This window comes from Panthera leo, chromosome B1 (genome assembly GCF_018350215.1).
Source record: "Panthera leo isolate Ple1 chromosome B1, P.leo_Ple1_pat1.1, whole genome shotgun sequence".
In the NCBI taxonomy this organism is placed as follows: domain Eukaryota; kingdom Metazoa; phylum Chordata; class Mammalia; order Carnivora; family Felidae; genus Panthera; species Panthera leo.
This window is the reverse complement of record NC_056682.1, coordinates 35,290,973-35,316,613: the sequence shown is the minus strand read 5'-3', so window position 1 is coordinate 35,316,613 and position 25,641 is coordinate 35,290,973. Positions and strand designations below refer to the sequence as shown.

Below are 25,641 nucleotides of genomic sequence, written 5' to 3'. Positions count from 1 at the left end.
CCTTTCTTCCTCTAGGTGCTGCCTGCAGATGAGATCCCTAAGCCCATCAAGCCTCCAACCTACCAGGTGCTGGAGTATGGAGAAGCAGTGGCCCAGTACACTTTCAAGGGGGATCTGGAGGTGGAGCTGTCCTTCCGCAAGGTGCGGCCAGGCAGGAAGTGGGGGGGGGGGGGGCGGTCAGGGGCCGGTGAGGACATGGGTAAATATGTGTAGTTAAAACATTTTTTTAAGGAGTCAAATGTACCCATCTTCTCCCAGTATTTAAAAATTTTCCTAATCTCTTTGCATATTTTCCCCCTAATTTAGCCCATTTTTTAAAAGTTTGAAACTTCTAGAGTAGTTGTGCTTTTTTCAGTTGCAGGTTGGTAGGCTGTGAGGATCATAATCAGCATTTTTATAAGAACAGAATGGAAATCTTATAATGCCTTGCATGTAGAAAGGGTATTTTATCAAAGTTTTAGGCACTTACATATGTACTTATGTGGGTGTGTGTGTACTGGGTTGTTATTAAAATGTTAATTTTTACTATAGATCATAAGGAAGTTTGAAAAAGTCCTAGAAAGCGGGGAGCTGGTCTCGTTTTGGTTGATTTTGGGGGCAGAGACCGTGAATGCCCCTAGTGAAGGTCCTCCAGAAGAGCTAGCCCCAGGGAGAGAGAGGGAAGGAGCTGGCTGGGTAATGAGAGGTGGGGGGCGGGAGAGGGCTGGAGACCATCCTCCCCAGGGCAGCCCTGCCTAATGTTAGTCAGCATGTGGGCTTGAGGACACACTGGCTGTCCCTGGGAGTTTGTTTTTTGATGCACTGGTGATAGATCACCCAGTGAAGAGGCAGGGACAGGACCGTGTCACGGCAGTGGCGACTAATGGCTGTCCAGTGCTTCTTACCAGTCGGCCACTGATCTCTCTTGCTCCTCACAGCAACACGATTGCTATCCCCACTTAACATGTGAGGAAACTAGGCTCAGAGAGGCACAGTAACTTGTCTGAGGCCACACAACTTGAAATTGGCAGAGCCACCAGGTTCCCCTGTGACTGGAATTCCGGGGAGAGGGTGCTTTGGAGTCACAGGGGTACATGTCACATAGGCTTCCCAAAGAGGCAGGACTTGATCCGTGCCCAGTGCGGCATGTTGTGGGAAGAGCCCAGGCAGCCGGGGCTTGGCTCCTGATTCCACCACCTTCTAGTGACGTGACTGCACAACCTGCTGACCTGCTCTGAACTTGCTCTGTGCAAGGCATTAGGTTTAAATGAGACAGCCCCCGTGGGCACCCGCAGGGGCATGGTGCCCAGGAGGGCCTTGCAGATGCTGATGCTTTTCTGCACCCCCAGGGGGAGCGCATCTGCCTGATCCGCAAGGTGAATGAGAACTGGTACGAGGGGCGCATCTCCGGCACAGCGCGCCAGGGCATCTTCCCTGCCAGCTACGTGCAGGTGTGCCGTGATCCCCGGGTCCGGATCTGTGACGATGGCCCCCAGCTCCCTGCATCTCCCCGTCTGACCACCGCCCGTCTGGCCCGGCACTCCAGCTCCCCATTAGCACCACACAGCCCAGTCGATCCTGACTGGGGGAGCCAGACCTCCCCCCGCCGTACTGGCTTCTCCTTCCCCACCCAGGAGCCCAGAGCCCAGGGCCAGGTAAGGTGACCTGCCTCAGCTTAGAGAGCTGATCCCTGCTTCCCACACTATTTCCTCCATTCCTTTGACAGAATCCTTTGGATTCCTTCCTAGTCTGCCCCAGGACAGATCAGTGGAATAGCTGGGCAGAACCTTGCACGGCAGAGCCACCCTGGCCTTGTGGACCACAGACCTCTCAAGTTGGTTCTGGCTCTTGGGCTGCAGCCCAGGAAGGCATGGGGCAGCCAGCTAGTTTTAGGTGTGACCCCAAAGCCAGCCCCGACCTCCTGACCATATAGACTCCACTCTTGTGATTGGCCTGTATCAGTTTCTAGGACAGGGTCATGTGGGAGTCAGAGGTCTGCCATTCCCTTGCGTCTGACCTTAGGCAGATGACATACAGTCTCTGGATTTAGGTTTTCTCCGCTGTGGAATGGGGATAATAATTCCCACTGGAGAGGGTACTCGGGTCGGTTTGAACTAAAAGCTTATAGTAGCTGATGGGGAAAAGTTATCATTGGTTCTTACGCTGACATAGTCCACAAACAGGTACGCTCACTCCTGTGCTCATCCATTCACTCAGGAAACCTATGTGAGCATGAGGCACGTCCCATGCCTGGCTTTGTGCTGGTGTTTAGAATCGGCCACCTACCCTAGCTGGACCTCAGCTTCCCAGCCCCTGTGAAGTGCAATGCTCAGACAGACCTCTCTGCCGTGGGGGTTCAGAGGATGAGATGGGGGCAGGAGGTAAAGTGGGAGGGCCCGCTGCACTTCCCCTCCCTCATGCCTGCATGTGCCTGCCTTTCCTCCTGTGGATCCCCAGGGTTTAGGCACCCCTGGGTCAGCTCTGTCCCATCCTGGAGGCTCCAGCCGTCCCGTGGACCTGGGGACCTCCCCCAACACCACTCAAATACACTGGACCCCGTGAGTACCATCTGGGGGTGCTTGGTCAGGGGTGGAGTGTTGCTTGCAGGCAGTGCTGAGCACAGTGACGCCCCCCCCCCCCCCCCATAGCTTGCCCTTTTCCCACTAAGATAGATTTGGTAAACTCCTGCCTTTGGCACCGATGGATGATTTGCTGGGGGGCCACTTGTCTGTGGTGGTCCTGACCTGTCTCTGCTAGCCCTTTGTCCTTAAAGCAAGTTTCCCACACTCTGCCCCTTGGCCTCAGTCTCCTCACTGTGTTTCCAGCCCTGAGGTCAGTGCATGTATGTGTGAAGTGTGGGAACTGGTAGAACAGACCTGAAGGCACTGGGAGCTCGGAGGAGGAGGGGTTGGGGTAGTTAGGGCTTGGAGCACAGGGTGCAGGCCTGGGAAAGGATGCACTGAAGCCAGACAGAGTTGCCATTCTAGAAGCTGGGCCAGAGGCCAATGGGATTATCTGGAAAACTCAGAGGACATGGCAACACTTGAGTTAGACTCTCTGGGCCTGATCTGAGGCAGGGGCCAGACTCTAGTTGTTGCCATGATGCTGTCTCCCACAGGTATCGGGCGATGTACCAGTACCGGCCCCAGAATGAGGATGAGCTGGAGCTGCGGGAGGGGGATCGGGTGGACGTCATGCAGCAGTGTGATGATGGCTGGTTTGTGGGTATGTGGGCCTGGCAGGTGGGCTGGGGGGTGGCAGGTTGGAAGGGGTATTTCAAGGTCCCAGGGAGATGGGCTAAGGGCCAGACCAGAAGGGGATATCTGTGAGTTCTGGGCAGGATAGCTGGGGAATATCTCAGGGTCCTGGGGGATGACCCAAGGGACAGGTCAGAGTGGGTATCTTGGGGTCCCTGGGAAGATTTAGTGGGCTGTTGGCCTGCCAGTGTCGATTCAGCAAAGATTTGCAGTCTGACCGACAAGCCTAGGGTCACTGATGAAGTCAGCACGGACTCAAGACAGCAGCGTTCCTGACCCTCACAGCCCTGGTCCTTCCCACCACACACCTGTCTCTGATGGAAAGGACCAAGTCTCACATCCAAATATACCCACCCCCACACCCAGTTAGCAGCTGGCTCCCCTGCCCACAAGAGGGAGTAGAGAAAGATCCCGGCCCTTAGGGCTGGTCCTAGGGCAGCTCAGGCAAAGGACTAAAGCAGGAAGCCTCAAGTGGGCCTTGGCCTGGTTCAAGGTGACCAACCCAGCAGGCTTCACACAGCCTGTTTCCTCCAAGTGGGCAGGGCCATACAGGCCTCAGCTTCAGAGGAAGGGGCCGTTTTCAGAGAGTAGCGAGCAGCCAGAGCCCCCTCCCACAGCAGGCTGCCGAGCCTAAAGGGTGGCAAGACTGCTTGGTGGCCCCAGGGGCAGTCTCTTGACCTGGCAACCCACCGTTTCTCATCTGAATCCTAGCACCTCATTGCTGACCAAGTTTCTGACACACCAGCGATCACGGAGCACTAACGTGTTAACAGTGCTTGCCTCAGAGGGGTGGGCTTGGGGGGCACATCCTCATCTTCCTCTGTACACTTCTGCTTTTGCTGGATTTACTAACTTAGTTTATTTATTTATTTTGAGACAGAGAGCGCAGGGGAGGGGCAGAGAGAGTGGGAGAGAGAGAATCCCAAGCAGGCTCCACACTGACAGCACAGAGCCCGATGCGGGGCTTGAACTCACGAACTGTGAGATCATGACCTGAGCTGAAATCAAGAGTTGGATGCTTAACCGACTGAGCCACCCAGGTGCCCCTGCTTTTGAATTTTTTTTCTTTACTACTAATAAAGCTTTGCAAATGTAGACAAGAAGAAAAAGCACCACTTTTGTGGTATAAGCCACAGTGCTTTTAGAGGAAAGACTTGGAAAGTTCAGTATCTTAGTCACGCTAGTACAGTCCAAGAGCTCGGTAGCTACATGTGGCTAGTGGTTATCATTTTGGACAGGGAAGGCTTCCTGGAGGAAGTTGGGGAGCTAGGCCTTGAAGGGCAGGGGAAGGATTAGGGGAGGCATCCCAGGTAGGGGAACAGTATCGGCAAGGCCTGGGGACAGGGTGAGCATAGGCTGCTCATAAGGAAGTCAGGATGCCAGCCTGCTAGCAGGGGAAGGTTCAGGACTTTATTTTCATTTTATATTCCTGTGTCTTCTAGCATTCCCCCTTCTCCACCCCCAGAACATGGGTTTCTTTGGGGTTGTAGCAGACCCAAGGCCTGGATTTTACTCCCACCTCTACCCCTAAGTGCTTTTGGGGAATTCACTCGGCCTTCTCTTTAGGCCTTGCCTGTCTGTCCCATCTGTAAGGTGAAGGTGAAGGACGCCTAGGTGGCTCAATGGGTTAAGTGTCTGACTCAATTCTGGCTCAGGTCATTGATGGTGGTGACATGGAGGCCCGCGTCCAGCTCTACACTGGGTGTGGAGGCTGCTTGGGGTTCTGTCTCTCCCAAAATAAATAAATAAACATTTAAAAAAATAAATTGAAGGTGGGGCATCTGAATGGCTTGGTTCGTTAAGCATCCAGCTTAGGCTCAGGTCATGATTTCGCGGTTTGTGGGTTCCAGCCCCACATCGGGCTCTGTGCTGACAGCTCGGAGCCTGGAGCCTGCCTCTGATTCTGTGTCTCCCTCTTTCTCTGCCCCTCCCCACTCACACTCTGTCTCTCTGTCACTCTCTCTCTCTCTCTCTCAAAAATAAATAAACATTAAAAAGTTTGTTTTTAGGGGCACCTGGGTGGCTCAATCGGTTAAGCGTCTGACTTCGGCTCAGGTCATGATCTCGTGGTCTTTGAGTTCGAGCCCCGCATCAGGCTCTGTGTTGACAGCTCAGAGCCTGGAGCCTGGTTTCGATTCTGTGTCTCGCTCTCTCACTGTCCTTACCCCGCTTGCACTCTCTCTCTCTCTCTCTCTCAAAAAATAAACATTAAAAAATTTTTTAAAATTGTTTTTAAAAATAAAGGTGAGAACAGTGAGTTTCCTCCATATTTAAGGTCTGCTATATCTCAGATTTAAGGTCTGAATTCATCCGCCTGCTTACTTTCCTGAGGAAGGCTGGGTAATTCAGTGCTGTGTGCAAAGTTATACACTGTAGAGTACTCAAACTCCGAGTCATTGAATTTAGGAAGTGTAGCTTTGCCCAGCTGCCCGCTAGGGGGCAGAAATGAGGAAAGCAAATCCTTCGTCCCTGGGACAGGGACTCCACATGCAGTTCCGCGGGCTGCCAGTAGGGAGAAGGTCCCACACCCCCACATTCCTACTAAATAAAGAAGTTTAGGGAATGCCTTTTCTCTTTTTCTCTTTCAGGTGTCTCCCGGAGGACCCAGAAATTTGGGACATTCCCTGGAAATTATGTAGCTCCGGTTTGAGTGGTGGTCTCCGTGGCAACTCAGAGCCAAGCCAGGATGGGGTGGGGAGCGGTAGCACTTACAGGAGGGAGAGAAGATCCCCCCTCCCTCCCTTCCCCAAGACCTGAGCTGCTGGCATCTGCAGACAACTCCAGCAGCCATTCTTTGGAGCCCCCTCGAAGCCCCCTGGACTGCTTCCCACCCACAACTCACAAACATTCCTCCAACAGCCTTTTTATTTCCTCCCCTACCACACTCCCCAAATATAGAGGTCTGCTTTGAAGTGGAGACTGTTTCCAGGCCTTATTGAGACCAGACCCTGGAGCCCCCCACCCCGCCCTGCTATGGCATTTCCTCTAACAGGGACCAGCTCCCAGCTTCACCCCCATGGGGTTCTTCTAACAAGGACCAGCTTCCTAACCTAACAGAGACCAAAGGCCGCCTCTGCCTGGAGGAGATTCCTCCTCTTTCAGTCCAGCTTACCTGCTGGCCCTTTTGCCTTCCTGCCTCCAGCTGGGATTGGGAGTGAGGTGGGAGAGGGACACAGCACCTCCTTAGTGCCCAAGGCCTGGTAAGAGGTCTTGCCTGAAGGCACCCTCTTCCCAAAGGCTGCCAGCCCTGGGCTTGGGCTGTGTGGGCCATCCTGCTGCTGTAGTGCCCAGGAAGGGGTGGGCCTCAGAGGACTGGCCTATTCCAGGTGTTTTCCCAGAAGACTGATGTGTGCTGCCCTCCAGCCTCCCCAGCTCCTCCAACCCCCAAGTCCCCTCTGAAAGAGAATGTCAAATAAATCTGGATACCAGGGACCTTGCCAGTCCTTTTCCTTCTGGGCAGGAGAGGGCTCCTCCCGCTTAGCGTTGTGGGAATTCTCTCTGCTGTCAGCTGTGCTGGGAACCAGGTGGGATGTTGAGTGTGTGTGTGAAAGGGGAGGCTGGAAAAGCACCATCATTGTCTCTAAAGATCTCAGCCCCCGGGGTCTCAGGCAGAATGGGGCAGCCCCCAGGACCAGACAGCAGTCTGACAAGCAATGCTGAGAGAGAACTCACGTCACAGGGCGCAGGGCAAGGCCTGATTGTGGGGAGAAACCAGAGATGGGAGCTGAATGTGGCCTTGTGTGCAGGCTGTTTTGATTCCGGAGTGGCCATGGGGTTGCTGGACTAGATGACATTTCTAGCTCTTCTGCTCCTAATGTTTTCCTTCTGTGTGCTCCAGTTCCACACCAAAGCTCTCGTGTGTTTGTTTACTTTCTTCTTTGAGCTCGGGTTTTTGAGCAATCAATTGCGGGAAGCTGGGAGTGGTGGGGCACAGCTTACCCGAAGCAACTCTTCTCGCCCAAGGTTTCAGAGTCCTGGGGCCTGGTGGATCCTGCTAGGCGACAGCAGTGGCACCGTCTGGGCCGGCTGCTCTGCCAAGAAAGAAAACTCCAGTCCTTGGCAGCTGCTGGGAGTTGAGCAGGGCATGAGGTGCTACACGTGTGTTCTCTGACGTAAGCGTCTCAATGATAGGTATATGATTCTGTTTTATAGGACAAGAGAGCGAGGCTGAGAAGTTAAGTTGTCTGGGCCACATGAATGTGAAGTCAGGTCCAATGACTCTTGCCACCTGTCTGCACAAAGTGTATCAAATGCCCAGGCAGTCCTTGTCCCAGAGAAGAAAGGTCATGCAGGAGGCCAAGGACTTCCCTGGGGCCGCCCCAGGTTGGGCCTCCTTTATATACTTCCTGGCAATCCTGTCTTCCAGGCCTGTGGGTGGGAAGAGGTGCTGGTGCCTTGCTCTGCCGGGATGGGGGTGGGGGAGACCTGTGAATGACAGGGCCATAGCCTGGGTGTGGCCTGGGCCCCAATACTGGTTAAACAGCAGCTGGAAGAACAAGACCTACGTGCACACCATCTGTTCTGTCCACCCTGGTCCTCACCGTGATCTGCTTCTAAGTTGGTAGGTCCAGCCCATCTTGTGCAAATGATTATTCTCCAGGAACCCACTGGCCTGTTCCTCATCCCCTGTCCCAGCTTCTCCACATTCCCTGATGCCCTCATCAAAGATAGCAGGGTTGTGACTTCCTTTCCCTGGGGCAGAAACCAAATCCACACCCTCTTTGATAGATCCCTGAAACCTCCCCAGCAAGCCAACCCTACGCCCCTGGGCTGCCTGCCACGACAGACCTGCCTGTACAATGACTACTTCTGTGCCTTGACCTGGTGTGAGGCAGGAGGTCACCGGAGGATCACAGGCCTGAGGGGTGAGGGGGACCTGTGGGGTCAGAGTCAGAAAGGGCTGTAGGCCACTGGGGATGCTCATGCCATTAGAGAGGTGAGCTGATAGATTTGCCCAGGGCCACAGAGTTGCTTAGAGCAGGACAGTACTCCCTTCTGTTCCACAGGATCTTGTCCCTGGGTCGGACGACTTTGTCTTTGTCATGAGTTTTGTGACTGCATGGCCCACAGAGCAGAAATCCTGTAGATTAACCTGTAGATGTTTCTAGAGACCAGTACAAAGTCAGGAGCACAAAGAAGTGTAAAACAGAGGCCCTGCCACAAATTGGGGGTGAAGGAAGGGAAATTAATCCATTCAATCATTTCAAACAATATTCATTCAACATTTATTGAGTGCCTACTGTGTGCCAGGCACTGTACTAGGCTCTGGGAATGGAGCAGTGAACCAATCCCCCCACCCTGCCCTAAGAGGAATCTGCACGCCAGCAGCTTTATATGAGAGGACAGTCTACGCAACAGGAGGCTAAAGTATGCATTATGCTCACTTTACCTGTGGGGAAACTGAGGAAATTACCCAAAGTCCCACAATAAGAAGCAGATCATGCATTTGAGGCTAGGTCTGTGTGACCCCAAGGCTATGCTTGCCTGTCCTGCAGTTTCCTGCTCCCTCAAGGGCTTCCAGCCTAGTCGGGGAGGTAGAGCGGATGTACCAGGCAAAGTGGCCATTCCAGGAGGCCCAGGACTGGTTGGTGGGAGAGTGGCTTAAGCACACAGAGGACAGAGGCTGTGGGAGGGAGACCCAGAGTCTCCAGGTTTGTGAGTGCAAGGAGGACGAGACACAGGGCATAGGTTGGCGAGAAGGATGGTGAGGGCACTCCTTGCAGAGGGAACCTGGAGGGAATGACTCATACCTGAAGCAGGCAAGTTACAGCTGTGCCCACAGGTGTGCTTCCCTGAAAACAAACCAGCCTGGCAGAAACAGTGCAGACCGGAGGCCGGTGGGAGATGCCAGAGCCAGCTCTGGTGGGCCCCGAGGTCTCCAGGGTGAGGGTTGCCAGGTATGGCTCTGGGGAACCATTTGCCAGATGGTACTGAGCTGGTGCCTGGGGCCTTTCTTCGGCTGTCCTCTCCAGAGCCCTAGAGCCTGGGTTCCAGGTGGTTGGCAGAGGGCTGGCCACATGGGCAGCGAGGGCCAGTGGTGACTGTTGGGGCTGGCCCACCCCAGGCGGGGCAGCAGAGAGCGTGAGGGGAGGGCAGCTAGGAACGGAAAGAGCATCAGCCCGGGAGAGTGCCCAGCGCCCTCCAGCCAGCAGTCTCTCCATCTCTTGGGCCTGGAAGGTCTCCCGGAGCGGAGCAGGCTTGAGAAGCATCTCATACAGGGAAGCTCCGAGCAGCCCGAAAACCCCAGCAGTCTGCGCCACCGACTAGCCGGGGCGCCGGCCGTTGGGGAACGGAGTTGAAGAGGTCGGAGGGGCGGCCGCGGCTGGGGATCTGTGGGTGTCGGGGCTGCACCCGCGCCTGTGTCAGAGCCCGGAGTGGGCGGCGATGCCAGACGGACCGCAGACAGACCCAGCCGGCCCAGCCCCGCCCCCGCCCCGGGTGTGGGGGTGCTCGAGGGGCCCTTCGAAGGCGGGTGGGCGCGACCGGCCTGGGGGAGTTTCGGGAGGGGCGCCAGTCTCAGCTGTTTGTGAAGTGGGGCTCGCGACCCGTCACCGGAACGCCTCCGCGGCACCCTCAGGGGGCAGTCGGGAGGAGAAGGGCACCTCGGGGACGACGACCGCAGCCTTCAGGGGCCTCTAGGGAGAGACCCTCCCCCCACGCGCACACCCCCCGCGGGGCGCGGGCCAGGTGGCAGCGCCGGGGCTGGGCTGCGCGGAGGAGGCGTCCTCCCCGGCCAGGGGCGGCGGCAGGGGCGGCTCCGGGATCACATGGGCGGAGGCAGGTCCTGGAGCCCCGGGCGGGCTCTCCCCAGAGTCGGGCAGACGGCGGCAGCGGCGGCAGCGGGAGCGGCGGTGTCTCCACACCTTCCCTCCTTCCCCTCCCTTCCCTACCGGGCCTGGCCTCCCAGCCCGACGAGTGAGAGCGAGCCAGGTGAGCGGGAGCCAGGTGAGCGCGCCCACCTGCGCACCGTCCGCACGGCCGACGAGCTTCCCGGCTCCGGGGACCTCGCAGCTCTGCGCGCCGCGTCCCCTCTGCGCAGCTCTCAGCGCCTCGGCTCTTTCCTCCGCCCACGGCCTGCAGCCTCGCTAGAGGCTGGTGCGCCCCGCGTGCTGGGCTTTCCTGGTCCCGGGCGCTCCTCCTCCAGCCCCCGGCCCGTGGGTACTTTGGCCTCGGAGCACAGAAGGTGCCAGAACTGGGAGAGCCGGGCGGACGGGCTGGGCACCTCCCCGGGGCCCCGGGCGCGGAGTCCACAGGCAGGCTCAAAGGTCTGAGACTCCAAAGCGTCTATGAACCGCCAGCGCCAACCTGGGTACCTAGGCAGGGACAGGGGCTAGTCCGGAGCAAAAGGGGAAGCCAAGGACCGGGGAGAGGGCAGACAGCTCCTCTTGCTTGGGCGTCCTCTGCCCAGGTTCCTAAACACGGGAAGTGGCCCTAGTGTCTTTGATGTTGATTGGCAGCACTTGCAGTCACTGGGCCTCCCCAGGGGCAGCCCCAGGGTGGGTGCTGGGCAGGGTGGTGGCCCAGGCTGGCATTGCAGCTTCCTGCCTGGGTTGGCTCCCAGCTCCATAACTAGAGGCTCAGGAAATCCTACAAGGGCTTGGTGTGCAAGGACACTCCCTTGCCCAGCGGAGGGGGCAGTGGATGGGAGGCCTGTGGCCCCAGCTAGCAGGCAGCATCAATCAGCTCAACCTGCTGGCCATTGCCAGGGGGTGGGTGTGCCCAACTTGGCAGATGAGCCCGTCCTCCTGGCCGGGGCTGTTCAGAGGGCAGCAGGCCCCTGGAGGAGGTGGGAAGCCCAGTCTTGCCTATCTGGACCACATCGCCAGGGGCCAGGCAGGCAGCCAGGAGGCCCCCCTGAAGACCTTGGGCCAGTCCCCATCCAGCCAACTACTTGAAGAGTCTGTGGTGGCATCACCCCCTTGTTTGCTATCACTCCTGTTCCCAGAGTGCTGCCCTCCCCCAGAGTGGGGAGGAAGTACCTTGTGCAGTCAGTTTTGGGGACCGGAAGCCAGCACTGGTGGGACTTAACCTTGTGGTGGGGGAGGGGGAGAGGGAGAGGCAGGAAACCATGACATCTCCTACCACCTGCTAGCCCCTGCCGCCTGTTCTCCGGCAAAAGCCCCTGTGAGGCACCCTAACAGCCTGCCTTTGGGGAGTTGCTTTGCTGAAGATGGTGGCGGTGAAGGGGGAACTCAGAGTCACGGCTTCCCAGGGCGGGGGAAGTGAAACTGGGGGGGGGGAGGGAGGGAGTTAGTCACTTCCTCTACCCTCCCCTTCACCCGCCCAGCCCCTGACTGGCTGCTCCCTGGACCTGTCATCCCCTCTCTTTTACCTCTTCCATCACCTTACAGTGTCTCCATCCCTTCTTCCTCAGATATGGCCCTAACAGTGGATGTGGTGGGGCCAGGGCCCTGGGGCTTCCGGATCACTGGGGGCAGGGATTTCCACACGCCTATCATGGTGACCAAGGTAAGGGCTAATTCCAGGAGCTAAGGTGGTACCCCCAAAGTTAGGGTCTACCCTGTCTACCTGGTCCCCACAGGCACCTTTCTTTTTTAATTCTGGAGCCAGAAGGCCTGCTTCTGGGAGTGTTAGCCTGGGGAGGACCAGGCTCCTGGGCTCTGTTGCCGTGGGGATGTGGTGACCACTTCAGGAGCAGACTACTAGGGAGTGAAAGGGAGCTGGTCCAGGTACAGGGCCTGCTCTTTTCTCCTTGCTCACCAACCCCATACCTGCTGGCAGCCATTTTGGGAGGTTATGAGAACAGGAGCCCCAAGTTCTTGGCAGTTTCCTCTTGACCCAGGCCCAGGCCAGGGAGCATTCATGCAGAAGGCCTGTGTGCAGGCAGCCACCTGCATGGTGTGATTTGCACGGGCAGGGCTCTCTATCCAAAAGTATTTCCAAGAACAGTCCCTGAAACTCTGCCATTTCTTCTGGAGGCCCCTGTTAGAGTGTCAGTGCTGGGGTGGGGGGTGGGGTTCCACTCCAGCTTTTGGAGGGGATTAGCTGATAAGCTGGGCAGACACTGCTGTGCAGAGAGACAAAGGGGGACACAGGCCAGTCTGGTTCAAACCAGGTTCTGTGTTTCTTGGGCAGGACAGAGAGAAATCCCCTCTCCTCCATCCCTACATGAATGTCATCACTGTCTGAGCAGGGGTGCCTCAGACCACTTGCTTCTCATCCCCTCCAGGTAACTGAGAGGAGCAAGGCTGAGGCTGCTGACCTCCGGCCTGGAGACATTATTGTGGCCATCAACGGGGAGAGTGCTGAGGGTATGCTTCATGCTGAGGCCCAGAGCAAGATCCGCCAGAGCCCCTCACCCCTGAGGCTGCAGCTAGACCGGTAGGCCCTCCACCTCTGCTGGGCCTGCCAGCATTCTCCTCCCCTCGGCCAGCCCGCTGCACAGTGGCTGCCCTCACCCCCTGTTCTTAGCCCCAGCCCGGCCTTCCTGGGCCCTTTTGGCTCATCTTTAGACGGTCTGGGCTCTGGACCTGCAGCAGAGTGGGCTGAGGGGTGTCCCTGTACCTAGCTGGGCATGTAGCCATGGGCAGGGCAGGCTGGCATCAGCCACCTGGATGCCCGGGTTTGACTGGTTCCCAAGTGTGCAGGGCACAGGGTGTGGGCATGAAGTGGGTTGAAGAGGGGAAAGGTGTGCCTTAGGCTGGGTCTCCTGGGCCCCTGCCTCCAAGAGGGGATGGCCTTTGTTCATGTCCTGGGGAGTAGGTTGAGGAGTTTGGAGGCTCATTCCCCAAAGAACCCCTCTGTCCTTCCCCTTTGCCTCTCCAGGCTGTGTTGGTGAAGGCAGATTCCTGGGCTTGGGTTTTCAGTCCAGAAGCCTGGGTTGGGGAGGGGAACAGGTGGCTCCCTGGGGTGGGGCATCATAGTGAGTCACAGGGAAGGAATGCTGGAAGATCCCCCAGCCAGGAGAACCCTCTGGGCGGGCCTTGAACTTGAGTCAGATACCTCCTGCCTCTCTGCCCCCCCCCCCTTCCCCACTGGGCTCTCTCTGGGCCCTGGCTCCATGCCCTCTCTTCACCTCTACCATCCCACAGTGCTGTAGAAGCTGGCTCCCATGATGTCCCGGCCCCTTTAGTGACTCCCTCATGCCACTCAGACTCATGAGTGTTTGCAGGAGTGGGACCCAGACGAGGAGGGTGGAGAGTAGTACCTCATGGAAGCTGGGAAGGGGACCAAAATCTACAAGAGACTGCAGAGTCGGGTGGGGGAGGGACAGGGAGCTGCTGACACCACCATTTCCTCTCAGGTCCCTCTTAGAGGGATCCAGTCCCATCAGGGAGTGGGCCTGGCCGAGTCCCTCCAAGCCTCCAGCTCCATGTTGGGCAGGTCAAGACTCTCTGCCTCTTCTTTCCCTTGCCCGGCCTGCTCCTAAACCCTCCTAGTCTTCCCCACCTCAGGAAGCCTCTTGAGCACCCAGAGCTCTGTGGCAGGAAGCAGTGCTCTGGACTGGAGCCAAGGCCCAAGCTCCCTTCACTCTGATCCCACACCCCTCCCTGGGGAGGCTGAGGCTGGTGTGTGTGGTGACTGAGGTTCTTGTTGACCTCTCTAGAAGTGGCCAGACAACCAGGAACGGTATAGTGGGATTGGGACATGGCAGGCTCTTTCTCCACCCTCAGCTGGTACCAGCCCTCCAATGTCCTCCTGTTCAAGGCTCCAGTGGGAAGGGCTTTGGAGGGGGTCTCCTGGGGTTCTTCTCTTGCTGGCTGCCTTGGTGATTGGTGGAAAGCTGGGCCTACTTGTTGCCCTGGCTCTCCAGGTCCTGCAGGAAGGGGGGCTGGCTCCACCCTTTGTTTCACGGAGAAATGTTTAGAAGGGACCATGGAGCACCTGGGTGCCTCAGTTGGTTAAGCATCTGACTCTTGATTTTGGTTCAGATCATGATGTCACAGTTGGTGAGTTCAAGCCCTACATCAGGCTCTCCACTGACAGTGTGGAGCCTGCTTGGGATTCTCTCTCTCTTCCTCTCTCTTTGACCTCCCTCATGCAGCACACATGCTCCCTCCCTCTCTCTCTCTCTTCTCTCTCTCTCTCTCTCACTCAAGAATAAATTAATTAAAAAAAAAAAAAAGAAGAAGAAGAAGGGACCAGGAATGATCCTCCCCAAGATATTCCAGCCATCAGCAGCAAAGCTGGTGGGGAATAGCCTCTGGCTGGGTAGAGGAGAGTGAGCAGCTGGCCCAGCCATTGTTGGGCTTTAGGAAACTCACTTTCCTTCTCTAGGCTTCAGTTTTTCTATGGGTGAAAGATAAAGAATTATTTATGTGAAATCAGCAATCTTCCCCAAAGTTGATCTACAAGCTGATGCTGACCAGTGACAAAGTCTGTATGAAATTAAAAAAAAAAAAGGAAAGAAAGAAAGAAAGGAAGAAAGAAAGAAAGGAAGGAAGGAAAGAAGGAAGGAAGGAAGGAAGGAAGGAAAAGAAAAAGGCCTCTGGGCTGGCTCAGTCAGTGGAGCATGTGACTTTTCATCTCAGGGTTGTAAGTTTGAGCCCCACCCCACATTGGGCACAGAGATTACTTCAAAAAAAAAAAAAAAAAAAAAAGGGGGCACCGGGGTGGCTCAGTCAGTTAAGTGTCTGATTCTTGATTTTGGCTCAGGTCAGGATCTCACAGTTCATGAGTCTGAGCCCCGTGTGAAGGCCCAGAATGGGGCCTCACTTCAGGCTCCAAGCTGATAGTGCCTATGGATCCTGCTTGGGACTCTCCCACCTCTCTCTGCCCCTCCCCTGCCTGCACCCTCCCTCTCAAAATAAATAAATAAGTAAACTTTAAAAAACAGAAAAGAAAAAAAAGACGAGATAATAGGAGGAGTTTTTACTAAAATTGAATTTATTGAACTTTTCGCTGAAATTCTACATACTGATGCTAAACCTTCCATTCCTTTGAGAAATGATGGTAGTTGTTAACAATAGTTGTTTGTTTTCAATTTGGCAAAGTTGAAATTTGACAGCCTGATGTCCAAATGTTTTGAACCTTGTACTAGTCTTGAGAATCTTGTGGGAACAGCTGCAATCTGTGGCCCTTATCCCGTTAGTGGGGGGCCAGGACCCCTGTGACTTGCCTCCCCCCCCACCCTCTCCTCAGGTCTCGGGCTGCTTCCCCCCAGCAGACCAATGGGGAAAGCTCTGTGGAAGGGCTGGCGACTCGCTTCCAGGTAGGATGGTGCCTTCTGCGGGGAACTCCAGCACCCCAAAATGAGGGGAGACCTGAGGGGCAGGGCTGGTAGGGGACGGGTACCCCCTTCTCAGTCCTTCTTTCCACAGGGCTCCGTGAGGACGCACACTGACAGCCAGTCCTCCCTGAGGTCTTCCTGCTCCAGCCCAGTCTTTTCCAGCCCCCAGCCCGGCAGCCCATTCTCTGCCCTGCCCCCCACCAGCCCGCAGGCCCTCCCTGGAGAGACTGTTGTCAGCCGCAGGTGAGCCCAGGGGGTGAGCACCGTGGCCACAGGGTCTGGACCAGGCCTCTCAGGCTGAGTAACTGGGTTTAGGGGAGTTTGAGGGCACCCTCCTCTTCCCTGAGGCAGGCTGGGTGGGATGCCCGGAGCGCACACCATCCATTTCCCCCATTTCAGTTTCCAGAGCCTGGCACATTCCCCGGGATTGGCTGCTGCTGACCGCTTTTCCTACGGGGGCCGCCCCAGAAGTCGACCGGTAAGAATACCTGGTGGGGAGGATAGATCCTCCCGTCCTGGCTGGTTGCCAGTGGCACACATTGGGCTGCAGATGGCAGGTCCCACCTGGGCAACCAGCGCCTCATCTCTTAGCAACAAGCATGCCCCTCTCCTGAGCCAGAAGGCCACTGTGTCTGGTGGTAGGCCACACTTCCTGTGCCTGGGGCCCTGCCCTGCCAGTCCCAGGTGGCCTTCTACCTCTTGTACTCCCATTTGCCGCCTCCCCCCTTCTGCTAGCTTCCTCCCTTCCTGAGTGTTTCTCTTGGGCCAGGGCTGAAATAGTTTTGCTGCTGTTGTTGGGATGGTTCCCTCTGGCTCTGGCTGCATCTCTTGAACACATTCCTCCCCATTCCAAGCCCCATGCCTGCCCCCAACTCCCATCACCCCATCCCCCTTCCTCCTTGTCTGACTCAGCCCAGAGAACCACCAATGGGACTGTGGTTCTGCCTCATGTAGCACTTGGCTTACTCTCTGTCTGCCCCTCTCCCTGCTCTTCTACCCTGGATGCCCCCCTGCCAGATCCCACTGTGCACTAGTGACAGCCTTCCCCACCCCCCCACCTCCCTTAGCATTTCTCCTCTCTAAGGGCAGGGGTGGTGAGGAAGTGAGGGACTGAGTCGGCCAACAGTCCTGGGCCACAGCTGCTGGGGGCAGAGTTGGTGGGGGGCATGTCCAGCCTTTGGGGTGAAAGGGATGAGGCCCAGCTGCTGGAATCCTACCTCCGGTTGATTCTGCATTCCAGAAAGCAGAGTCTTTGGAGATGGCTGGGGGAGGGAATTAGAAACTGGGGGCTCTGGAGAAGGAAGGAGTGGGCTTCACTGGGGGCTGCACAGTAGGGGCTCTCCAGTGGCCTGCTATGGGCCCACCAGGTGGCCTGCCAGGCAATGTGGGCATAGAAATGCATTCAATAAGATCCCTGTCTTTAAAGAATTTAAAATGTAGTTGGGGAGATAAGACAAACATGTAAAGCAGTTTTGGAACAATTAAGTACTAAACAGTGTGGTCTTAATTATAAAAGCAGGAGGCATTCTGGGAGGGGAGAGATGAATGTGGGCTGGGTGGCCTGAGAAGGCTTTGTCAGGAATTTTGCTGGACGTCAGAGGTAGGACCGGGTAGGGTTTAGATTAGAGGATGATAAGCCAGGGAGACGGGAAAGCAGTTTGTAAGCAAGACCTGGCGTGTTTGGGCCCGGTGAGGGGGGGCTTCTCTGGGAGATCTTTGGGCTGAGACCAGTTGGGAATGTGCTTGGCCCAGGGCGTGGCTGGAGAGGGCCCATCCATCTTGGCCTTCTTCCTTGTGGTGTCCCAAACTTGGGCAAAGGGGAGATGCTGGTGGTACAGGGAGTGTGTCCCAAAGCAGCAGCAACACCTTGGAACCTGTTAGAAATGCAAATTTCCAGGCCTCAGCCTGGACTTACTGAATCAGATGCAGGGGTGAGAGTGTGGACAGGGGGACCAGTCTGTGTTTTAAGGAGCCTTCAGGGATCTGATGCATCCAAAGATTTGAGGACCACCCATGTGGTGTAAACAGGAGCCCTGGGCCGGGTGGCAGGGAGACTTGGGTTAGTCCCACCTCTACCATCTAACTAACCTTGGATAAGCAGTCCCCATGCACCAGGTTCCCTTCTTTGGCCCCAAGGACCGTGATCATTCCTTCAACAAATTTTTATTGAGCAGTTGCTTTGTGTCAGGCACCCTTCCCAGGCTCTGGGGATGCGTTGGTGGATAAACAGATATTCCTAATCCAATGAAGTTTGCATTCTGGTCTGTCAGTGAGGCTGTGGTCAGATGGTGTGGGAGTGTCGGGGTCCCACACTTCCCTCTTGGGAGTCACTGTGTACTTTTAGCACCTTTAAAGATTCCAAGAAGTCCCGTGATAAATAGATTTAATTTTATTAGTTGTCTAAACTTGTTTAACTATAGAATTTCTCCTGGAATCCCCCCGCCCCAACCTGCCACTCACTTATTAACATCCCTGTGTTCCCCAGAACACGTGTTGAGGGGTGTTGGCCACAGATGAGCTCTTGTTGGGCAGGTGGACAGCTTTTCTGGACTTGGAGATGAAAGGTTCCTTTTGTGAAGGCAGGTATCCCTGGCTGACTAGGAGGGAGGGAGGGAAGAACTTTCTCCAGTAAGGGAGTTGGGCTCCTCTCTCTCAGGGCACAGTGGTCTGGAAGGAAGAAGGGGGTTAGAGGTGACTATAGATGAGGTGTCTGCTGTGGCCATGATTTTGCTGCTGGCTTTCGAGTTGGCTGAGGCTGCGCTCAGTCCAAGGCACAGGACACCACCAGCCTCCATAGTACCCTTCTGGAAACTGGAAGTTGCCACCTCTGGGTAGGTACACGCCTTGCTGAGCAGATGTGAAGACAGCACCCCTCTGGCTGGCATGAGAACTGGGCTTACAAAGGGAACCTGGGCGGATTTCTCCCTGCGAGCTGCTGCCCCTGTGCAGGGCACATGCTGGCTCAGGACAGCGAGATGGGATGTCGTTCTTAAGTAACTGGTGCTGACTGTCCTTCCTGAGGAAATTATCTTACCGTCTGTCAGTTGACCGCAGGCCACCAAGTGTAGGAGGAATGTAGACTGGGGGAAGACGGCTGGGGGAGTGAGGGTCTGGGGCTTTCTTCTCAAAACTCTGCAGTTTCTGTTTTTAGCTTTAAAATCCATGCAGTTTTGTCATTTGACCCCATAACTTGTCCTTGATTTTGAATTTTAAAATGGAAGAAAGTTGGCTTTCCAGGGAAATGTGCCCTCAGCTAGTGCACGGTGGTGGCCTGTCTTTTTGTCTCTGGGGTTCCCCTTTCCGTGGGGGATGGCCGTGGAGAGGGGGCAGGGTAGTAGGGGAGGGTGCAGAGGTACATGCCAGAAAGCAGAGCAACAATGAGGTTGAAGGCAAGATTTCCAGGTAGATGGCAAGTGAAAAGAGCCCAAGATGGATAGCACACACCTGGGGAGGGGGAGCTGCTGCTGGGGTGTGGATCCAGAATGGGCCTGGCCCCTAAGGCTCCACGGGGCAGAATTAGACCTCCCAGGGCAGCCAGAAGAGGTTGGTCAGCCCAGACCCTGGGGCCCTCTTAGGAGAGGAAGTGTGTGTAGGAGAGAAGTCCCTTGTGCTGCCCCATCCCTGACTCCAAGACGGGTCCTTGGGCCCTTCACTCCATCCCTTTGTGTTTTCTTCTCACTGCAAAAGCATCTGCTTTCTTCCTCTCTGCTTGTTCTGCCCCTTGCCCAATCTGCTTGCAGAAACTTCACACCTCCATAGTTGGGTGCTGGCCTCTCTCCCCTTCTGGGAATGAGCAGAACACTCCCTAGTGCCCCGAGGGTAGGATTTGGTGTATTGGGCCCTTGCCGCCTGAGGGCCTGTTGGTCAGCAAGAGCTGGGGGCCCTCTGGTGTCGGGCCTGGGGAACAGCCGGGCTTGGCTCGGCAGCCCAGACGGGTGTGCGGGCCAAAGGCTCCAGCCACTGACTCCTCCCCTGGTGCCTCTCTGTCCCACAGGCCAGCCTCACCCGCGCCACGGCTGGTGACTCGGCTGTGCTGGTGCTGCCGCCTTCCCCGGGTCCCCACTCCTCCAGTCCCAGACTCAGGTACCCGGTGGATTCCGGAGGGTGGGGTGGAATCCTGGAGGGCCTGGGAGGGGCAGGAGACAGATTGGCTTTCCAGAGAGGGATTTGGGCAGGGGGAGGTCCCCGGCCACTTTAAGCCCATTTGGCTTTCCTCTGAATCCTCTGAATTCCCTCAGAATGCCTTCCCCCGGACACTCTTTCCCTGCCTTCTTGCTGGTCCTCATACCCGGGAAGGAACCCTCACTCCTGGCTGCTCCTGTCCCTGCAGTGTGGACTCAGAGGGGGGAAGCCGCCTTCTGGAGGAGGATTCAGAAGTCTACAAGATGCTGCAGGAAAATCGTGAGGGGCGGGTGGCCCCCCGACAGTCCAGCTCCTTTCGGCTCTTGCAGGAGGCTCTGGAGGCTGAAGAGAGAGGTGAGCCCCTTGGGGGCTTGGGTGCAGGAAGGAGATTCCTGCAGGATACCCCTGGACCCTGACTGGACATGATACAGAACAAATATTTCCTAAGTGCTCATCATAGGAATAGGCTCCAAGGGAGTCCCTGCACTAAAGGAGCTTTCAGTCTGGTGGGGGTTGTAGGGGTGGACCCAGAGGTGCTGGCTGGGGTCAGGAAAGTGCCAAGGGGGAATGAGAAAGGTGGGTGGTGGGCTCTGTGGGGGCTGGGTCTCCAGGGTGGGCTTCGTAGAGGAAGATGGATTTGACTTGACCCTTGAAGAAAGATCAAGATTTTAACAAAGGGCCTTAAGATGGTGGCAGAGAGCGCCGTGGCATGCAGTGGTTGGCAGCTGGAGGGCTTTGGTGTGGGAGCGAGAGAGAACAGGGGGGCCTGGCAGCATGGAGGGTGGTCTCAGAGGTTAAGTCCTGGCCTCACGTGCCAGGCTGAGGAGTGCCCTCACCTAGAAGGACTGGTTAAATGATGCCAGGCAGTGCATCAGATGCTGAAGTGCATAAGAGATATGGGCTCTTGCCAGCCATTCAGTTGTTTGCTCGACAGACATCCACTGTGCCTGTCTGATGGGCCAGTGATGTGCAGAGTGTGGAGGCTGAGGGCAGACAGGCAGGCCCACCCAGCGCCTGAGGTGTGGTCAGTGCTGCAGTTGTACTGTGTGTGTTGGGGGGGCACCGGCCTAGTCCAGGGGAGAGATGAGAAAGCCTGGCCTGGGCAGTGGCTTCTGGGAGGCAGAGGATGGGACATTCAGGACTACGGGATCAGCAGCCTCACCAGCACAGTATCTGGTGGCTGGCTCCAACTCTGACACTTAGCTCCGGGGGTGTTCACTGGGGTCAGGGTGAAACGGTTTGGAGCAGACCTTGTGCATCATGACCCGGAGGCCTTGGCAGGCCCCGGGAGAGGCCCCGGGGTGAGGGGAGTGCAGACGGTCAGTGGCTTCACCGCTGGAGTCCCGGAGCCCTTGGCTGCAAACAGGGAACGTACCCGCCCAGTAACATCTGTGCTTTGTCTTCGTGTTGTTCCAAGGCTCACATGCAACTGTGCCCATAAGAACCCTTTGAAAACTTTAAATTTTTTTTTTTCAACGTTTTTTATTTATTTTTGGGACAGAGAGAGACAGAGCATGAACGGGGGAGGGGCAGAGAGAGAGGGAGACACAGAATCGGAAACAAGCTCCAGGCTCCGAGCCATCAGCCCAGAGCCTGACGCGGGGCTCGAACTCACAGACCGCGAGATCGTGACCTGGCTGAAGTCGGACGCTTAACCGACTGCGCCACCCAGGCGCCCCGAGAACCCTTTGAAAACTTTATAACGGTGTTGTGGCGCTGTTACTATCTATCATCAGCATCTTTTAATCAATATCACCATGCCTGCTTGGCGGGACGTGGGAGGCACCGCGCAGACACTCCTCAGGTTGCCCTAGCTTTTGGGCCAACTCAGCCTCAGCCAGGGAACTGCCATGATCACTCCCTTCCTCCATTACCCACTCACCTTCACACCCAGTGTTACTTCAGGGGTCTGCATAGAAGCGCACCTTTTAGGAGTCTCCTGGGAACCGTGCTAGCGGAGTGTGAGTGGGAAAACACAGCCCGGGTGCCGCGACCGGTGGATGAGCTCTGATGTGTCTGCCCCCACCCCTCCCAGGTGGCACACCTGCCTTCCTGCCCAGCTCGCTGAGCCCCCAGTCCTCCCTGCCCACCTCCAGGGCCCTGGCCACCCCGCCCAAGCTCCACACGTGTGAGAAGTGCAGCACCAGCATTGTGTGAGTGTCTACTGCCTGGGAGGCAGGCACACCCTGACAGGGAGGTGTGGGGCGGGGCAGGGCACGGGATGCCCCCTGGAGGAGTCAACACCAGTCAGGGACCCTGGAGGGGTGTTTCCACAGCAGACCTGTGATGGGCTATGTTGGTTATTTTAAGCCTTCTTAAAATGTCTTGCTGGCTTCTTCCTGCCGCATCCCCTTCTCCCTGATTTCTTCCTCCCTCCTGGGAGGAGTAAGAAATGACGCTTCTGATTTCTCTGCAACAATCTCAAGGCCTCTGGAGATCTGCCTCTAGATGCAGTGCCTCCTCCTGGAAAATTTTGCTCTTGCCCCTTCCTCACCCCCTTTGGAAAGGGATGACTTTTCCAGAGGTAGGTTCATTTTTCCTCACAGGGTGGCATTGTAATGCAGCCACATTCTCTGGAAAAGTGCTGAAAGTCCACCCGCTCCGCCATAAATTTCTTACATGCCATGATGACGGTCAGATGACTCACCTTAGGTAAATCCCTTAGCCTCTGCAGGCTTTACTGTCTCAGCTCCAGAATGGGATACTATGCATGCCTGCCGTGCAGACACAAGGGAAGTGTTGTATGTGGTGGTTCTCAAAGAGCAGCTGCACAGTCCCTGAGGACTTGTTAGAGGGACTGCTGGCCTGTACCCCAGAGTTTCCTCTTCAGGAGGTCTCTGGCCCCAGCATTTGCATTTCCAACTTGTCCTCAGGTGATGTAGTGCTATGGTCCCGGTACCTGGGACCACACCCAGAGGACCACTGCTCCATTAACAACCCAGAAAATTCAGGACGAGTTTATTTGCCTATGTGTAAAGGAGAAACAGCTTTAAAAAAATATTTTTTTAATGTTTATTTATTTTTGAGAGAGAGAGGAAGAGAAAGAGAGAGCGTTAGAGGGGGAGGGGCAGAGAGAGAGGGAGACACAGAATCTGAAGCAGGCTCCAGGCTCTGAGCTGTCAGCAGAGAGCCCAACATGGGGCTCAAACTCATGAACCACAAGATCATGACCTGAGCCAAAGTGGGATGCCCAACCAACTGAGCCACCCAGGTGCCCCCCTTTTTTAAAAAATTAGAAGTCCCGGAGGTGGTGGTTGAGGGTTATTGAAGTGAGATTCCTGAAGGAAGGCTTGGGGAGTCCAGTGTCTGAGATTTGGGGATCTTTCCAGGTCCTGACTGTGGGCCTGGAACTGGCCAGGAACTAGGCTCCCTGGGAATGAGAATGGCAGCATCATGCTATCACCCTGCCTTCCCCCACCCCCCCCTCCCCCAGGCTAATGGTTCTCCCTTCTGCATTGCCCCTGCAGGAACCAGGCTGTGCGCATCCAGGAGGGGCGGTACCGCCACCCAGGCTGCTACACCTGTGCGGACTGTGGGCTGAACCTGAAGATGCGTGGGCACTTTTGGGTCGGAGACGAGCTGTACTGCGAGAAGCATGCCCGTCAGCGCTACTCCTCGCCCCCCGCCCTCAGCTCCCACGCCTGAGTACCCGGCTAGGTTCTCAACCTGCCCTAGACCACGTAGGCACCTGTGCACCAGGACCATACCAATAGCAAGTTGGCATGGAAGGGTGGTGGTTGGTGGTGGGGCCCCTGCCTCCAGGCTGGGTGAGGCTAGAGCCTGGGACCTGTGATGGGCTGTGGATGAGGACAGCTTCACCATCCAAGGCCTCTGCTAGATACTCACTTCCTCCTGTAGAACAGGCTGTGCACCAAAGTGTGAGGTGGGCACTGCATTGGATATCTTTGTGCAACAGGGATTAAGCAGGTTGGGATATAGAGATAAATATGTAGAAAGAGAGGGATAGGTCAGAGGTTAAAGGTATTCACTCTGTAAACTTTTTTGGCATATGAACTCTATAAATATACATATATGGATGAAACAAAGTAGCTCTTTCCTCTTCTTCTCTGCCTCTGCCCCTGGGGATGAACTCTGTCTACCACTGGGTAAAGAGTTTTTATTGACACAATTTTTCCCCTTTATTCCCCACATCCCCAAACCTTACCAAACCTTACCAGGTGCTTCACCACATGACACCCTCTAATGAAGAGGCTTGCATTATTTATTTATTTATTTATTTATTTATTTATTTATTTAAGTTTATTTATTTTAAAAGAGACAGAGACAGAGACAGCATGAGTGGAAAGGGCGCAGAGAGACAGAGAGAGGGAGACAGAGAATCCCCAAGTAGGGTCTGCACTGGCAGAGCCCGACGCAGGACTCGATCCCACCAACTGTGAGATCATGACCTGAGCCGAAACCAAGAGTCAGATGCTTAACCAACTGAGCCACCCAGGTGCCTCTAAAGATTTTATTTATTTTTTTATTTAAAATTTTTTTTTTAACATTTATTTATTTTTGAGACAGAGAGAGAGCATGAACAGGGGAGGGTCAGAGAAAGAGGGAGACACAGAATCTGAAACAGGCTCCAGGCTCTGAGCTGTCAGCACAGAGCCCGACGCAGGGCTCGAACCCACGGACCATGAGATCATGACCTGAGCCGAAGCTGGACGCTTAACCGACTGAGCCACCCAGGAGCCCCTAAAGATTTTATTTTTAAGTAATCTCTGCACCCTGTGTGGGGCTTGAACTTACAACCCCACGATTAAGAGTTGCGTGCTCCATCAACTGAGCTCGCCAGGTGCCCCTCCTGGACTCTTTTATTAAGATGCCAGTTTTACTGGGATAATCTCTGGTACTTTAGAGGAATGAGTTTCTCATCCGGAGCCTGGAGAAGAGGAGGAATGCCAGAGGGCGGGCAGCAAACAGGAGGCAGGCCCGGATGTCCATGCTATCCAGGCCTGGCTCAGTGACAGTCTCATGCTCCACCAGCACTGGCTGGGCTGGCACTCGGTGCCCCTCACTCTACTTGGGGTGAATGCTGCCAGCCCAGCTGACCTACCCAGATGAGCCGGGTGGGGAGGAGAGGGGGCAACATGTAGAGTATCTTTTGCACTCCCCCAAGGCTGTCTGCATGCACTTGAGAAAGATAATCACCAGCAATAACCTTGAACTGGGCTGCAGGTTAGTCTTGCCTGGGAAGCATACACCAGAGGAGCCCCACCCTGAAGGACCTACCCCCCAAAGGTCCTCACATCCAAGCCAGGCTTGCTCTGTGTGTCCCTTCCCTGGGAGACCCTGCTGGCTTCAGTGGTAGTTGATTTGAAAAACAAACAAACAAACAAACAAACAAAAAACCCAGAAACAAAAATAATGGGTGACTAGTGTTAGGTGTGCCTGCCCTCAGGTATGTTTGAGTTGACACAGGGGGCAGTGGTCCCCTACCAGATTTTAGGCTTTATTCACCCACCACCCCCATCTCAGAGACATTTCAGAAAGGTGCATGGGTGCTCCAGACCCACCCTGTTCCCCAGTTAGCCTGAGGAATGGGCCACAGCCTCAGCTTTATTTTCACAGAAAAGATCAAAGCTGGGCTCCAGAGGGTGTTTGTGCTGTCTGGTTCTTTTGGGAAGGAATTTCGGTGGACTGTTGGTGTTGGCTCCTCAGGCACCTGTTGATATAATTTACACCTTGATTTAACTGTCTCACCTTTTGCCTGGATGGCTGCCTTTATTTTCATAGAAAAGATCAAGGCTTTCTGTGGTTCAGGAGTGGGTGGGGCCAGAACTTTGGTCCGCAATGGGATAGTCTCCTTGACGCCACCTAGTGTCAGATGTAGCCCATGGCCGGGGAGAATGCCTGCAAAAGGGGAATTCACCCCTCTGTAAACAGTTAGGTCCTGGCACAGTGAGAATACAGAAATCTACTCCTGAAGGTAATAGTCAAGTGGCAGCCACTGAGCTGGCATGAATTAAATAATGCTACATGGCAATGAGTGCTAAGAGCGGATGTGGCACATTCAGGCATGCCCTATGCCCTGTGAGTACAGAGCAGAGACCATCTGTGTGTAAGGACAAACAGGACTTGGGCAGG

General features: G+C 55.6%; 2 protein-coding genes across 10 annotated transcripts in view; both read left to right on the top strand.

Annotated features, from left to right (window-relative positions):
- The window catches only part of SORBS3 (sorbin and SH3 domain containing 3), a 28,923-nt gene extending 22,770 nt beyond the window's left edge, over positions 1 to 6,153 (top strand). For 7 of the 8 annotated variants that reach the window (XM_042934603.1, XM_042934601.1, XM_042934602.1 and 4 more), the window contains 5 exons: positions 16 to 141; positions 1,329 to 1,634; positions 2,437 to 2,537; positions 3,098 to 3,204; positions 5,825 to 6,153. In XM_042934603.1, coding sequence (XP_042790537.1) covers positions 16 to 141; positions 1,329 to 1,634; positions 2,437 to 2,537; positions 3,098 to 3,204; positions 5,825 to 5,886 — 702 coding nt within the window. In that variant the 3' untranslated portion in view covers positions 5,887 to 6,153. The other variant, XM_042934607.1, reaches the window with a different exon arrangement.
- A 3,879-nt stretch (positions 6,154 to 10,032) lies between these two features.
- PDLIM2 (PDZ and LIM domain 2) lies at positions 10,033 to 23,725 on the top strand. Of its 2 annotated transcripts, none has more exons than XM_042934598.1 (10): positions 10,033 to 10,181; positions 11,611 to 11,705; positions 12,427 to 12,578; positions 15,339 to 15,408; positions 15,518 to 15,669; positions 15,826 to 15,904; positions 19,421 to 19,509; positions 19,757 to 19,902; positions 21,584 to 21,701; positions 23,016 to 23,725. In XM_042934598.1, exons 2-10 carry the CDS (start codon positions 11,613 to 11,615, stop codon positions 23,191 to 23,193), a joined length of 1,077 nt encoding a protein of 358 aa, XP_042790532.1. In that variant the 5' UTR covers positions 10,033 to 10,181; positions 11,611 to 11,612; the 3' UTR covers positions 23,194 to 23,725. The 2 variants fall into 2 exon arrangements, with proteins under 2 accessions (XP_042790532.1, XP_042790533.1); XM_042934599.1 differs by having other exon boundaries at positions 10,033 to 10,166; positions 23,016 to 23,724.
- The last annotated feature ends 1,916 nt before the right edge of the window (positions 23,726 to 25,641 follow it).

Coding starts and splice junctions, on each gene's coding strand:
- PDLIM2 (XM_042934598.1), top strand. CDS start 11,613: ATGGCCCTAACAGTGGATGTGGTGGGGCCAGGGCCCTGGGGCTTCCGG. Junction 11,706..12,426: donor CGCCTATCATGGTGACCAAG/GTAAGGGCTAAT, acceptor CATCCCCTCCAG/GTAACTGAGAGGAGCAAGGC. Junction 21,702..23,015: donor AAGTGCAGCACCAGCATTGT/GTGAGTGTCTAC, acceptor TTGCCCCTGCAG/GAACCAGGCTGTGCGCATCC.